We start from the raw sequence: 16,050 nt of genomic DNA, 5'->3' as shown, positions 1-16,050 counted from the left end.
AGGAAGAGAGTGAGGCTACATAATGTTACCGTATAATCTGTTTTGGCTTGGGAATGTGTCTGTTGAGGAAGAGAGTGAGGCTACATAACGTTACCGTATAATCTGTTTTGGCCTGAGAATGTGTCTGTTGAGGAAGAGTGTGAGGCTACATAACGTTACCGTATAATCTGTTTTGGCCTGGGAATGTGTCTGTTGAGGAAGAGAGTGAGGCTACATAACTTTACCGTATAATCTGTTTTTGCCTGGGTATGTGTCTGTTGAGGAAGAGAGTGAGGCTACATAATGTTACCGTATAATCTGTTTTGGCCTGGGTATGTGATTGTTGAGGAAGAGAGTGAGGCTACATAACGTTACCGTATAATCTGTTTTGGCCTGAGAATGTGTCTGTTGAGGAAGAGAGTGAGCCTACATGTTACCGTATAATCTGTTTTGGCCTGGGCATGTGTCTGTTGAGGAAGAGAGTGAGGCTACATAACGTTACCGTATAATCTGTTTTGGCCTGGGTATGTGTCTGTTGAGGAAGAGTGTGAGGCTACATAACGTTACCGTATAATCTGTTTTGGCCTGGGAATGTGTCTGTTGAGGAAGAGAGTGAGGCTACATAATGTTACCGTATAATCTGTTTTGGCCTGGGAATGTGTCTGTTGAGGAAGAGAGTGAGGCTACATAACTTTACCGTATAATCTGTTTTTGCCTGGGTATGTGTCTGTTGAGGAAGAGAGTGAGGTTACATAACATTACCGTATAATCTGTTTTGGCCTGGGAATGTGTCTGTTGAGGAAGAGAGTGAGGCTACATAATGTTACCGTATAATCTGTTTTGGCCTGGGTATGTGTCTGTTGAGGAAGAGAGTGAGGCTACATAACAGTATCGTATAATCTGTTTTGGCCTGGGTATGTGACTGTTGAGGAAGAGAGTGAGGCTACATAACATTACCGTATAATCTGTTTTGGCCTGGGTATGAGACTGTTGAGGAAGAGAGTGAGGCTACATAACATTACCATATAATCTATTTTGGCCTGGGTATGTGATTGTTGAGGAAGAGAGTGAGGCTACATAACATTACCGTATAATCTGTTTTGGCCTGGGAATGTGTCTGTTGAGGAAGAGAGTGAGGCTACATAACATTACCGTATAATCTATTTTGGCCTGGGTATGTGATTGTTGAGGAAGAGAGTGAGGCTACATAAGGTTACCGTATAATCTATTTTGGCCTGGGTATGTGATTGTTGAGGAAGAGAGTGAGGCTACATAAGGTTACCGTATAATCTGTTTTGGCTTGGGAATGTGTCTGTTGAGGAAGAGAGTGAGGCTACATAACGTTACCGTATAATCTGTTTTGGCTTGGGAATGTGTCTGTTGAGGAAGAGAGTGAGGCTACATAACTTACCGTATAATCTGTTTTGGCCTGGGTATGTGATTGTTGAGGAAGAGAGTGAGGCTACATAACGTTACCGTATAATCTGTTTTGGCTTGGGAATGTGTCTGTTGAGGAAGAGAGTGAGGCTACATAACTTACCGTATAATCTGTTTTGGCCTGGGTATGTGATTGTTGAGGAAGAGAGTGAGGCTACATAACTTACCGTATAATCTGTTTTGGCTTGGGAATGTGTCTGTTGAGGAAGAGAGTGAGGCTACATAACATTACCGTATAATCTGTTTTGGCTTGGGAATGTGTCTGTTGAGGAAGAGTGTGAGTAGGTCAGTACACACATCGCGGACCTCCTCCTCCGGCACCAGTTCCATCAGTTCCGCGTGCTCTCCGCAAAACCAGCCCAGCAAAGCGTTAGGGTGGTCACGTACAGTGTCGAATCCCACAAAGTTATCATACCAGTTCAGACCCGCCTGAATAACGTTGGGGAATGGAAAAAAAGGAAACAAAAGATTTTGATTATGTGTTATATCAGGCATCAGTATTTTTAAAAACCCCAAAACCTCCAACTTTCTGAAGTTTATTTATTTTATTGTTTTATTATTTTAAATTATTATTTGTTATTTTTTAAATTTGTTTATTTATTTGGGTTTTTAATAATTATAAAGTTATTTTGTAAATTTGTTTATTTATTTGTTGTTTTTTGTATATATTTTTTTAAAGTTGAACAGTAGAAAAAGAACTGCAGTGCGCTGGACCCCTAAAGGGAAAAGAAATAGAGGACATCCGAAAACAACATGTCTTGAATAGTGGGAAGAGAGATGAAGGTGACAGGCCACAGTTGGGACACCATCGAGAGATTGGCCAGGGATAGACCGCCGTGGAGGAACTTTGTCGCTGCCCCAAATGCCATTAGGCATGACACGAAATGAGAGATGAGAGTAGAAAAAGTATGGAACAATGAACATGCAGTGTTCGAGATTAACGGTATCCTGATATCCCGGGGATACCAGAATTTAATTTTGGATACCAGACTTCAATAACCCAGTATCCCACTGGGATACCATATAATGCTGTTGGGGTTGGTTTGTTTTGGGTTTTTGCTGTTTTTTGTTTTTGTTTTTTGTTGTTGTTTTTTTTTGGGGGGGGGTTTAATCCTACATTTTTATTTTTCGCTGAAACAATGAAAGTCGTCATTTATTGGTGAAGTTAAGTAACAGTGTCGTCCATGTTTGTTACAATGTTATTTATGAATTTCATTTCAGGTGGGATACCAGATTTTGAAATGTTAGTATCCAACTGGGATGCTGCCCAAAATATTTAATCTCGAACACTGACATATGCACAATTTACAGATCTAGTATTTTCTGTTGTTAGTACAATTGGTACATACATGTACATGTAGCTTACTATTAACATGATATATTTAATTACCCAACTATTTCTCGCTCCAGCCAGTGCACCACAACTGGTACATAAAAGGCTATGGTATGTGCTATCCTATCTATGGGATGGTGCATATAAAAGATCCCTTGCTGCTAATTGAAAAGAGTAGCTCATGAAGTGGCAACAGCAGGTTTCCTCCCTCAATATCTGTATGGTCCTTAACCATACATACTATGCCATATAAGCGTAAATAAAATGTGTTGAGTGCATCGTCGAATAAACCATTTCCTTTCCTTTCCTTAATTACCCAATGACATGCATTAACAGAAAACATAATAAGCCAGTTTTGTGCAAATGTTCAATGTTCTATGGGCTTTTAGTCCCCTACTGTTCCAACCAGAGGGGACTATGGGTTTTGTCTCCACCCTTATGTCGCTCTGTCTGTCTGTCGGTATTACACATATGGTTTTCCAAACTTTTAGTCCCCTACTGTTCCAATCAGAGGGGACTATGGGTTTTGTCTCCACCCTTATGTCGCTCTGTCTGTCTGTCGGTATTACACATATGGTTTTCCAAACTTTTAGTCCCCTACTGTTCCAACCAGAGGGGACTATGGGTTTTGTCTCCACCCTTATGTCGCTCTGTCTGTCTGTCGGTATTACACATATGGTTTTCCAAACTTTTAGTCCCCTACTGTTCCAACCAGAGGGGACTATGGGTTTTGTCTCCACCCTTATGTCACTCTGTCTGTCTGTCGGTATTACACATATGGTTTTCCAAACTTTTAGTCCCCTACTGTTCCAACCAGAGGGGACTATGGGTTTTGTCTCCACCCTTATGTCGCTCTGTCTGTCTGTCGGTATTACACATATGGTTTTCCAAACTTTTAGTCCCCTACTGTTCCAACCAGAGGGGACTATGGGTTTTGTCTCCACCCTTATGTCGCTCTGTCTGTCTGTCGGTATTACACATATGGTTTTCCAAACTTTTAGTCCCCTACTGTTCCAACCAGAGGGGACTATGGGTTTTGTCTCCACCCTTATGTCGCTCTGTCTGTCTGTCGGTATTACACATATGGTTTTGTCTCCACCCTTATGTCGCTCTGTCTGTCTGTCGGTATTACACATATGGTTTTGTCTCCACCCTTATGTCGCTCTGTCTGTCTGTCGGTATTACACATATGGTTTTGTCTCCACCCTTATGTCGCTCTGTCTGTCTGTCGGTATTACACATATGGTTTTGTCTCCACCCTTATGTCGCTCTGTCTGTCTGTCGGTATTACACATATGGTTTTCAAAACTTTTTTTTATTGCAATGCCTGAAGCTAGTGAGCTGAAATTTTATGAGTAGCTTTATTATCATATAATACTGTTAAAGAGCAAATGTGACTTTCATGGCCATTTTCCCATGAGATACAAAAATCTGTTGGGGTACACAAGGGGACATGTATTGTTTAAGCATTACTCTCAAAATGTTTGTTTCTTCTGCTATACAAAAATGGGTGTATTTAATCACCAGATAATACATATATGTAAACATGTACCATTATATTATGCATGTAAATTTGTAAAGCAAAAATACATTACTTATCTAACCAAATATTTGTTTTTATTAAGGGTTTAATTACATTTATTATTTCATGTTTGGAGGGTCGGCCAAATCGTTTCCTCTATACAATCAAGGTTCAAAAATATTGTTATGGTTGGTGGGCATATAAAAATAACACACACACACACACACACACACACACCCCACATGTGATTTTACCTGCCTCAATGGTCTTGTAGATAGGCCTTTGACCTGAAGACTGACAGGTATTGGGTTCACACCACTGCACCAGCTCCCACGACTCAATAGATATGACTACATTGACATCTCTCTCATTCCAATGTCATATAATCATCATTAAAATGTGTTTAGTATATCAAAGACCTTGGTATGTGCGATCCTGTCTGTGGGATGGTGCATATAAAAGATCCCTTGCTACTAATGGAAAAATGTAGCGAGTTTCCTCAACACTAAATTTAAAAATTACCAAATGTCTGACATACAACAGCCGATGATTAATAAATCAATGCGTCCTAGTGGTGTCATTCAACAAAAGAAATTTTAACTTTTAACTTTTGTTAAATAAAATATTTTTCTTTGTCTTTAATATTACCAAATAAACAACTAACCATAAAGTCACTGTCCTGGACAGTGCATGTTGTAAATAGAAATATAAAGGTTCAAGGCATCCAAACATTATAAACTAAGAAAAGAGCTACAAACCGATGTCTTAAGCTGACTCTTAGCTGAAGGAACGTGAACAGGGATGTTGTCCAACCACAGAAACTGATAGCCAGTGAACCCATCATCCTTGCTCCAGAAAGGCTGGTTCCACACCAAGAAGACTTTATTGACAGTTCCGAAGCCTGCGTGTTCAATCACCAACTGCCTGGTTGCTGGGAGACGGGGCTGGAAGAAAGTCAGATGGTTAGACTTCAGGAATCCAAGTGATGACGTCACTATGACATGATCAGCCTCGTAACTTGTTCCATCATCACACCAAATCACTGCTCTTGGCTTTCCAAATCTTGGGTTCAGTTTGGCATCACCATCTGCCAGCTTCTTGCTTCCTAGTGTATTTGAGTTTTGTTCCTCAGTTCTTGGGTTTGGACTGGCATCACCACCATCTAACTTTGGCTGCTTAGCTTTTGTGTTTTGATTGGCATTAAAACCTTTTTCGATTTTGTTAGGATTCACATCAACAGCATCTGGGGTTGGATTTTTACTTTGCGAACTGTCATTGGCTGCTTCTAAAGCATCACCACAGTGTTTCCATTGTACACAAGCAACCGGTTTCGACAAACGTATGATATCAGCAGGTATGTCATTCAAGTAAATGTTGAGAACACTGGAGAATCCTTGTTTGACTTCGGTGTCATAACTTCCCTCCAAGTCAGGGAACTTCCCCCATCCCTCGAGTGAAAGATTGTACAGCGATTTACAACCATTGTCAATACACTCCAAATAAAATACATATTTGTTAAATGCTTGCTTAATCTGTTCCATGTAAGGTGAATCGTTGCACGTTTCCATGTATTCATTAAAACATTTGTCTATGAATTCTCCGTAAGATAAATATGACTCCTCTGATCCAGGGTCGCCATCCAGAGACATATTTCCATCTACAAAGAACAAAACATAACATTTTATAAACTGAAAGGAATCAAAGAAGCTTTATTTTAATGTAAATTGTACAGTATTAAGTATATTCATGAAATATCCAGGCCACGGTGTGGATCCAAGCCTATTGATGCTGGTGTAGACACCCTAGGGCCTTCCTTTGAATTCTGAAGTGATCTGGAATAATATATGCCTGGCACATATCATTGCTCATTTAATTTCTTACAAACTTATGGTTGTGAAGTACATGTACAAACACACATACGAGTGATAACAATTTAGACATATGACTGGCTGCTCCAAGGTGATGTCTAGGTCAATGTAAAAAAAAAAATCACAATGAAAGTTGATTACTCTGTGATACCATCCCCACCATCAGAAAAGTATTACCTAATCTCACCAAGAAACAAAACATTAAAAAAATAACATAATTACAAATATTACCTTCTTTTTTCCACATTTTCCTCTTTTCAACATATCTCTCATAAAAGAGATCTCCATTCTCAGATATTTTATCGAAGACTCTCATCAACTCCTGGACGAGCTTCCTGCTGATGTTGTCTCCTTTAGATGTGAAGAACAGTCCCTGTTCAGAGTATGATGCGAAGAGTCTGCCCTTAGAGTCCTCCTCTCCTGTGGGGTGTCTCTCCCTCCCCTCACTGTCAGAACTAGCACTGTCATACTCATCGGAGGGCAGGAGTACGAGGTCGTTGGCCTGAGCGATGTCGTAGATTACGTTGCCCTTGTGGCCGTGTATGAACTGAGCTCCCATATCTATGATGCCCTTCTCTGAAGATGAATTTAAAATGAGAAAAGAAATAAACTCAAACATGACTCAAGTTTCTGAATTTAACTGATTGGGCTCTAGTATCTATGATGCCATTCTCTCAAAGATGGATGAAAATTAGAAAAAAGAATCTTAACTCAAACATGACTCGGGTTTATGAATTGGGCTCTAGTATCTATGATGCCATTCTCTCAAAGATGGATGAAAATTAGAAAAAAGAATCTTAACTCAAACATGACTCGGGTTTATGAATTGGGCTCTAGTATCTATGATGCCATTCTCTCAAAGATGGATGAAAATTAGAAAAAAGAATCTTAACTCAAACATGACTCGGGTTTATGAATTGGGCTCTAGTATCTATGATGCCATTCTCTCAAAGATGGATGAAAATTAGAAAAAAGAATCTTAACTCAAACATGACTCAAGTTTCTGAATTTAACTGATTGAGCTCTAGTATCTATGATGCCATTCTCTCAAAGATGGATGAAAATTAGAAAAAAGAATCTTAACTCAAACATGACTCGGGTTTATGAATTGGGCTCTAGTATCTATGATGCCATTCTCTCAAAGATGGATGAAAATTAGAAAAAAGAATCTTAACTCAAACATGACTCGGGTTTATGAATTGGGCTCTAGTATCTATGATGCCATTCTCTCAAAGATGGATGAAAATTAGAAAAAAGAATCTTAACTCAAACATGACTCAAGTTTATGAATTTAACTGATTGAGCTCTAGTATCTATGATGCCATTCTCTCAAAGATGGATGAAAATTAGAAAAAAGAATCTTAACTCAAACATGACTCGGGTTTATGAATTGGGCTCTAGTATCTATGATGCCTTTCTCTGAAAATGGATTGAAAATGAAAAAAATAAGTTAACTCAAACATGACTTGAGGATATTGATAGTGATAATCATTTGTCACAGATAGAGGGTCCAATGGCATAAGTTGGGGGGATTTGAGGGGAGGGGCTCGGACAAATTGCCCTGCAGTGGTTAAAACAATTTTTTACAGTGTAACAACGAAAAATCATTCAATTGACAGATGAAGGGTGTAAGGACATAAATTGCGGGTGATTTGGGGGGGGGGGGGGGGGGGCGGTACTGGTCCAGACAAATCTCCCTGCTGTGGCTAAAATATGTTTTAACAGTGCAGTATTAGGTAATTCATATAGGTGTCCAGGGTATCTGCAGTGTTCGGTAAACGTATGAGAAAGTCAGTAGCCCTCACCAAATATTCACTAGCTGGGACCAAGGACTAGTGGAATTGTCAAACCCTGGCACTGTCTGCCAGGTTTATTTGAATATCACCCTACCCCACCCCAAGTCCAGATCACTTTACAACCCTGGGGTCAAAGTTGTACCTATATTAGTCTAAAATTACTAAGGTTGGATGCGGTGGGAGGGCAGCGAAACAGTTACATATTTTACAGGGGGAGGGTTCTAGAAGATGCGAATGGAAAAAAAACAAAAACATGGGCCAAATTTACAAAGCCTGTTTGTCTTACACACATGTACATTTACAATGCTTAAACACCTGCATCTAAGAAAAACAGGCTGCGTAAATTTGGTCCATTGTGTTTAACGATACCTTTAAGTATATTTAAACCTGTTGCCTGCACAGTACATACAAGTTATTAGTCATATAGACATGATTGGGATGGGGAAAATAATGAGTTCATCGAGGGGGTAGATCCTCACTGGTCAGAGTGCTGCTGACTTCGGTCCATATCTTAAAACGCTTGTAATGGGCAATCTAATTAAAATTAGCTCCACTATTATATGTAATAGTGGAGCTAATTTTAATTAGATTGTGTAATGGGTCAAGTGCACAATGTTGTTTTGGTTTTTTTGCTAACCGCCCCTCTGTAGTGTATGTGTGTGTGTGTGTGTCCCCAGCAGCAAAAGGGAAATCCATGAAAATGACGTTACACTAGGGGCATTCCCACTTCATTTTCAACAACGTGCAAGCCAAAATTACAGACACAGCACCTGATTGAGGATTAAAATAAACTGCAGAATTAGTGAATACCACGCGGTGGTCGATAAAAAAAAACTTTTAAAAAAACTTATAAAAAACACCCAGCCTGACACAAATTTGAGCCGTTACGCAACTGTCTACCTACCACACGTGACGGTGTTTATCCTCCCTCCGACACGATCGAGCGCCTCCAACACCTGCACATCGTGAAAACCACTCTGATGTAAAACTCTCGCTGCAGACAGGCCCGCAATTCCAGCTCCTATAATGACGATTCTGGGTGTTAAACTTGGTTCCTGGATATCGTTGGCTGTAGTTTTGGCCATCCTGTGTTGATACGATTTTTTTTTTTACCTGAGAGCGGTTATAAACTCAAACTGACCTAATTCATTATTGTGCCCAAAATGTAAAGGGACACTTACGTGTAGGCTACCTGCACACGCACACAGTCACTGCAATGATTATGTAAACAGCTGTCACCAAGAGGAGATAACTGAAAACTGATTTACATTAATTGTATATCGATATCTTCGTGCTTACATCATATTAAAGTTATTGCACTTGCGTTGGTCGGGAGTCGGTACCGAGAGGCGAACCCAGTACCTATCTGCCTTAAGTCCGATGACTTAACCTCTATCCCACCCCCACTTCAGATATCGTTCCTGTGGGCCTGGAAATTTGGGAGTGGTTTGTAACTTGGACTCTGTGTGTGTGTGTGTGTGTGTGTGTAAGAGAGACGAGAGATAGGGGGAGTAGGGGTCGGGGCAGTTTGACATTTGCCTGAATTGAAAAAAAAAAAAACACCCAGAATCAGGATAACAACGTTTATTCATATTTACATTATTTCCAAATAGCTATATATAGGGTTTCAAACAAATCACTACGTATTTTTACATGGATTACAACTAATAATATTTAGTAGAATCATAGGCGTACGGGCTCCCATTTTTGTAGAAGGAGGGGGGAGGGGGCAGGCGATAATATGCCCAAATTAAACATAAGTGCCCGAATCTGGATTACAACGTTTATTCATATTAGCATTACTACCAAACAGTTTATATAGGGTCGCAAACGAAGAACGAAGGAAATGTTTTATTTAACGACGCACTCAACACGTTTTACTTACGGTTATATGGTGTCAGACATATGGTTAAGGACCACACAAATATTGAGAGAGGAAACCCACTGTCGCCACTTCATGGGCTACTCTTTTCGATTAGCAGCAAGGGATCTTTTATATGCATAATCACGCTTATGAGTAGAATTATTAGAAATAAATGGTAAAATCTTTCCAGGTCAGGTTTGAGATTTATGTGATTACAGTCTTTTCATTATGCCCCCTTCACATACACGCATTCCCAGTCTGGAGCTCCACGCGGTAAGACGTGTTTGTTTCGCTTGTGCACACTGCACGTGCTTTCGTGTGCTCGACTTGGGGGTCCTTCATTTCGTTGTTTTTGTCAGCGAAATGAAGTTTTCTACTGGGATGTATGCGGCCATTGGAACTGATTGAACGCTGGAACGCTTCTCGTTTCGACAGTCTGCACCACCAGGTTGGATTCTTTTTCAGCGAGATTCCTCGCCTCCACGTCATTTCTCCGTCTGACTATGTTGACTTGTTTTTTCGTGACTCGTATGACGACCATTCTGCAGAACGCCACGGTTGTTCGCGTTTAGTCTCTACATGTCCGAGCCTGTCCTACCAGCACTGGAAGATTGACCGCCCCACTCTAAGAAGAAATAGAAAGCGGGGTCGGCCCCTACTACTCTTTTTCTAGACTTTACATTGCTTTATAATGATACCATCTCGTATCCTCCGGAGTCGGGCCCGTCCGCACCACTATACCAACCCATGACGACTGGACTATACCCTAGTCTGATACTCTACTCGTTCAGACGGATCCGGCTTCTCAAGATCTGTATTTCAGCACAGCACTACACCTTCAACGTCTATCGACTGTCAATCTAGGGCTTTTCTTGACGGGATGCAACTCATCTCGTCCCTTTAAGCTGTGCACCCAAACGGCCTTAACGAGGCCACTCGCGTGGACATCTCGATCGGACTTTAAAACGTTTAAATCTGCGTTCAAATTTTATGTCGAAATTACTTCTTTTTTGTAATATTATTAAATAGTCCGATCCTCTCTTCTTTCTCTTATTTAATTTTGGACTGTCCTTCTAAAATGCTCCAAATTATATAAATATTCGGCCGAGCAGTCAATTCTGTTTTATTTTTGGCTTGCAACCTTTTTCTTTTATTTATTCTATTAACGTTTTTACTAATTGCTATTTTCAAAATTCTGCCCATTTTCAACACACACACCCCCCCCCCCCCCCCCCCCTCCATCCCGAGTCAGGCCACCGATCTTATCGGAGGTCGGACTCGGAATGGGCGTGTTCGAAACCCTAGTGGTATATGGGCACGTTAAACTAGTTATCATCATCATCATCATCACATACACGGATTTTTCTAACGAGTCCTTATGGATCGCACAAATTCACGGATCCTTACGATTTGGCCACTTTTACAACCGATTTAAGAGTTGTTACGAGTTATTACGAGCTATTTACGGTTTATTACGAGTTATTACGATGTATTTACGGCAAAATTCCACGATTTGTTACGAGTTGTCACGGATAACTACGAGCAACTTACGGGCATTTTACGAGCTTTTTACGGATTGTTACGAGTATATTACGGAATGTTACTATTCATCGAAGCTTTTACGTGTTAGTTACGACCTGTTTACGTGTTGTTACGAATAGTTACGTGTTAGTTACGAGTATTTACGAGTCCTTACGATTTTTTGCCAAAAAATATATAAATCCTGCAAATCTCAATGTATCATCATTCGACAACTGACAGCCAGAGAGACAACATGGCATATGAGAGAAACAGATTGCAGTTATATCAACAATTTCTACAATTGCTCCTTCAACTAGCCCAGAGGGAAGAGGACGAGGCTCAGCAGCTACCAGATATTCCTCACCCGAGGCGGAGGAGGCGTCCAGCTCGCAGAAGAGTTTGGTGCAGGACCTGGCTGGCCTGCAGGACCTTCTTTGGACAGTATGATCATCTCCTGCATGAGTTGAACCGAGAAGACCCTGCTAGCTACAAGAACTTTCTCCGAGTTGATGCTGACCTGTTTGGAGAGATTCTTGACAGGGTTACTCCTGCTATCAAGAAAGAGTCCACCTCATTCAGGTACATATTTTTTTATTTTCTACCTAATTTTAGTAGTTTTGCTAATATTTGATATAAATCTACCATTGTCATTACATTTTAAAGATGTGTACAATTTTTGTCTACTTTCAGGGAGCCACTTGAGCCTGGACAGAAGTTAGCTGTAACACTGAGGCATCTAGCTACTGGTGTGAATTATGCAGATCTGATGTATTCCTTCCGTGTGGCCCGAAACTCCATATCACTCTTCGTACCTGAAGTCTGCGAAGCAATCATCTCAGCATACAAAGAAGAAGTCATGCCAGACAACATCCCCGAAGAAGATTGGTTGCGCATATCAGCAGAGTTTGAAAGAGTCTGGAACCTTCCACATGCTTGCGGTGCGTTGGATGGCAAACACATCAGAATCAAGAAGCCTGCTGACTTTGGTTCGTTGTTTTACAACTACAAGAACTTCTTCTCTATGGTGATGATGGCTGTAGTGGATGCTGACTACAAGTTTATATGGTTGAGTGTTGGTTCATATGGAAGTTCCTCTAATGGCCATATATTCAACAACTCAGAACTGCGACCAATGCTGGAAGAAGGAACCCTGGGCCTTCCAGCACCATCTCCCCTTCCACATGATGACAGAGACACTTCCTACTTTCTGATTGGTGATGATGCCTTTCCACTCAGACCATGGATGATGAGACCATACTCAAGAAGACATCTGGACCATGACGAGCGCATCTTCAACTACAGACTGTCTCGTGCACGTAGAGTTGTGGAGAATGCTTTTGGCATTCTTGCCATGAGATTCCAGATTCTGCTTGGAACTATGCAACAAGTACCAGAAACAGTAGATTCCATCGTCTTGGCCTGTACTACTCTCCACAACTTACTAAGGATCAGACAGCCTGTTGCACTACGCCAGTATGTTGATGAAGAAGACAACAGTCACAACTTAGTTCCAGGACAATGGAGACAGGGTACGGAACATGCCGACGGAGAGGCAGGTTATCAGAGAAATGTTGCCAACGCTGCTGGTACCGCACAAAGGAACTATCTTAAAGAGTACTTAAACTCCGAGGCAGGGGCTGTGGAATGGCAGGAGAACATGATTTGACTCTAAGGTATTATACTTTAAAGGGACTTGTTGTACTGTATTTTAATTTGTAATTTATTGTATTATTATTAATAATAATTGAATATGTAAATGTGATTATTGTAAAAAATAAAAAAAAATAAAAAAAATAAAAAAATCTATTTTCTTCCTTTTTTTCTACTTTATTTCTTTATTTATAATATTCAAAACAGTTTCCAAGTTATACAAGTTACAATACATTTTATTTTCAATATTACACTGTTCAAGATATTTCATTTACTAAGTGTTGTCTGTTGTCGCTGATGTTTTCGCCGACTGTGGTGTACCTTCAAGGGTAGTCTGGGGTGTCATTGATGACTCACTGCAGTCAGAGTGCTGGTCAGGTCTCTGAATCTTCGACCCTCTGGTGGCCCTGGCTTGACAGACATACTGCTTGACGAACTCAAACTTGTCCAACAACCAGGTGATTCTAGGCGTCATGGTGTCATCTACAGCACCGGCGCCGGATCGTGTTGCATTTTCCTTCTTCTTCACCTCCTTCACGTACTGGGTCCTCAACGAAGTATACCATCTGTAGAGGTCGCCAGGGTTCACCCGCATCTTCTGATCCATCTCCAGCCAGGCGTGCTCCTTCTTGTGACGGTACTTAAACTCGAAACTGGACTTGTCGTAAAGGAATCGACTTCAGCCACTCAATAACCTCATCCTCTGCTTCCTTCGTGAGGGACCTGGCCATCTTAGTCTTAGGCTTGTGCTTCTGAAAATATAAAAAAATAGCCAATTTCATAATACACATAAAAACAAATAATTGTACAATTACTATAATTATATATATTATTATACATATTATACATTATACATATTTTACATTATACATATTATATTATTTATTACTATATTCCTTATTTATTACTATAATTTTGACTTACTACTGCAGTGGTCGTGGCAGTAGCTGTAGCTGCACCATATTCTGAACCATCACTTCTGGAGATCGAGGAGTCACGTTCACTGGCTACTATATCAACTTCAAGTTCAGTGTCTTCAATGTCTTCTACATCAACAGGGTCTAGCTGCGGTGGTGGTTCAGGGGAAGGCGAGCGTGTCCTCTTCTTCCGCGGAGATTTTCGAAGAGCAGGAGACTTCTTGTTGATTGCCTTCTTATTTGGAGCCATGCTTGTAGATATTGTATAGTAGATATGCAGAGATGTGACTTCTTATTTGGAGCCATGCTTGTAGATATTGTAGAGTAGATATGCAGAGATGTGACTTCTTATTTGGAGCCATGCTTGTAGATATTGTAGAGTAGATATGCAGAGATGTGACTTCTATGACTTCTTGATAACAACTGAAAATGAAGTGTTCGATTTTGCAGCTTTTATACCTTTCCCCAAATCGTAAACAATACGTAAGAATACGTAAAGTATACGTATCTATTCGTAAAGTACTCGTAACTACACGTAAAGTGCTCGTAATAACTCGTAACAATCCGTAAAGCCATCGTAACACGACCCGAATGAAATCGTAAAGAACACGTAAGCACTCGTAATAATCCGTAAATAATCCATAAATAAATCGTAAACTAACCGTAACAAATAGTACAAAAAATTGTTACGAGTAATTTACGGATTCTTGCGAGCAGTTTACGGATGATTACGTGTTGTTGCGAGCGGTTTACGATACTTACGGATTGTTACGAGTTATTTACGGAAAAATCAATCCGTGGACAATCGTAAGAAGATTTTTGACATGTCAAAAAAATTGCTTCTCCTTTCACGGATCCTTAAGTGTCCGCGAGTTGTTGCAAGTTGTGACGAGTTATTTACGGATACCAGCGAGTTATTTACGGATACTTGCGATTGACTACGAGTTGGCGATCCGTAAGGACTCGTAAGAAAAATCCGTGTATGTGAAGGGTGTATTAAACACTAGATCAAACCAGTCACGGTGGGAGTACTGAGTACGTGTTCGTGTCTCTTTCTCCACTGATAATCGGAACATTAATTCAGTGCCGTAAACTAAATACCTGTAGCAACATTAAATCAATATTTTGTTGAACATGGTACGTTTTTAAAGATATTTGCAGGCGCAGATCCAGGATTTTTTAATAGAATTATGTAATATAAATTCTGTCACCAAAAATAGGGAGGGGCGGGCCCTTTGGGCCCCCACCTGAATCCGAGCCTGATTTGTATCCACATAAATCCACCAAGGCAGAGAATATATTTTTAAAAACTTGATGATTCGTTGTCTGCAACTTTTGTGAATTAGGCCTATGTACTTGAAGACGCGATTCCTGGGTGCGTAAGTGAGCCCATTGAGTGGAAGCAGCGGGTTTCTTCTCGTTATATGTGTGGTCCTTAACCCCATATAACTATAGATAAAAATGGGTTGAAAGAAAGAAATTTGTGTTTAAAGTTACATTCTCTGGTTACCATATTATAACATCATGTACAAATATGAAATACAAGCTCACATGCACTTTTAAAAAACTGGTGTGTTCGCTAAGAACGGGGATCGTCAAAAATATACGTTCGATTCATCGCCTGTGCCGCCATAGCTCGGCAAAGCACAAACGACAGCCTGTTGTCAGTTTCAGTTAACACATGCGTTTGCCGATTTTAAATTGTAGGGTTCGTCTAAAAAATTTAAAAGAGAAATCTTGCGAGTAGTATGAGGGCCTTCCTGGGGCCATGACCTACTTTCCGTGACCTTGACCTTGGTGTACTTGGCAGGAGTGAGTCATAGTGGTGTGGTCTACTAGGGTGAACGCTCGCCCGTGTCCCTGACCGACTTAGGATGGTACTGATGTCCTTGGACTGGCCCTGACCGACTTAGGTTGGTACTGATGTCCTTGGACTGGCCCTGACCGATTTGTTTAGCATTGACCGACTTAGAGGACAGTGACTGGTATACCTGGGCAGGTGTGCGACCTTGGTGTAAGTCATAGCCTTGACGTACTTGGTGTGTGACTCATCACCTAGCCTTGACCTATCTAGAGGGCAGTGACTGGCATACCTGATACAGGTAAGCAGCCGTAACTCATATTTTTAGCCTTGGTATACTTGGGCCGTTACTGACGTCCCTT

At 40.6% G+C, this 16,050-nt stretch overlaps 2 protein-coding genes across 2 annotated transcripts in view; one reads left to right on the top strand and one right to left on the bottom strand.

Annotated features, from left to right (window-relative positions):
* The window catches only part of LOC121383830 (spermine oxidase-like), a 15,013-nt gene extending 5,839 nt beyond the window's left edge, over nt 1-9,174 (bottom strand). The window contains exons 1-4 of the mRNA XM_041513929.1: nt 8,840-9,174; nt 6,371-6,715; nt 5,030-5,928; nt 1,649-1,845 (exon numbers count right to left, since the gene is read on the bottom strand). Of these exons, the coding sequence (XP_041369863.1) occupies nt 1,649-1,845; nt 5,030-5,928; nt 6,371-6,715; nt 8,840-9,020 (1,622 nt within the window). The 5' untranslated portion in view covers nt 9,021-9,174. The remainder of the gene's footprint in view (nt 1-1,648; nt 1,846-5,029; nt 5,929-6,370; nt 6,716-8,839) is intronic.
* Nucleotides 9,175-11,573: 2,399 nt separating this feature from the next.
* Nucleotides 11,574-12,986, top strand: LOC121383829 (protein ALP1-like). The gene is made up of 2 exons (XM_041513927.1): nt 11,574-11,899; nt 12,011-12,986. Exons 1-2 carry the CDS (start codon nt 11,574-11,576, stop codon nt 12,984-12,986), a joined length of 1,302 nt encoding a protein of 433 aa, XP_041369861.1.
* The last annotated feature ends 3,064 nt before the right edge of the window (nt 12,987-16,050 follow it).

This window comes from Gigantopelta aegis, chromosome 10 (genome assembly GCF_016097555.1).
Source record: "Gigantopelta aegis isolate Gae_Host chromosome 10, Gae_host_genome, whole genome shotgun sequence".
Lineage (NCBI taxonomy): Eukaryota > Metazoa > Mollusca > Gastropoda > Neomphalida > Peltospiridae > Gigantopelta > Gigantopelta aegis.
This window is presented reverse-complemented; position numbering and strand designations above follow the sequence as displayed.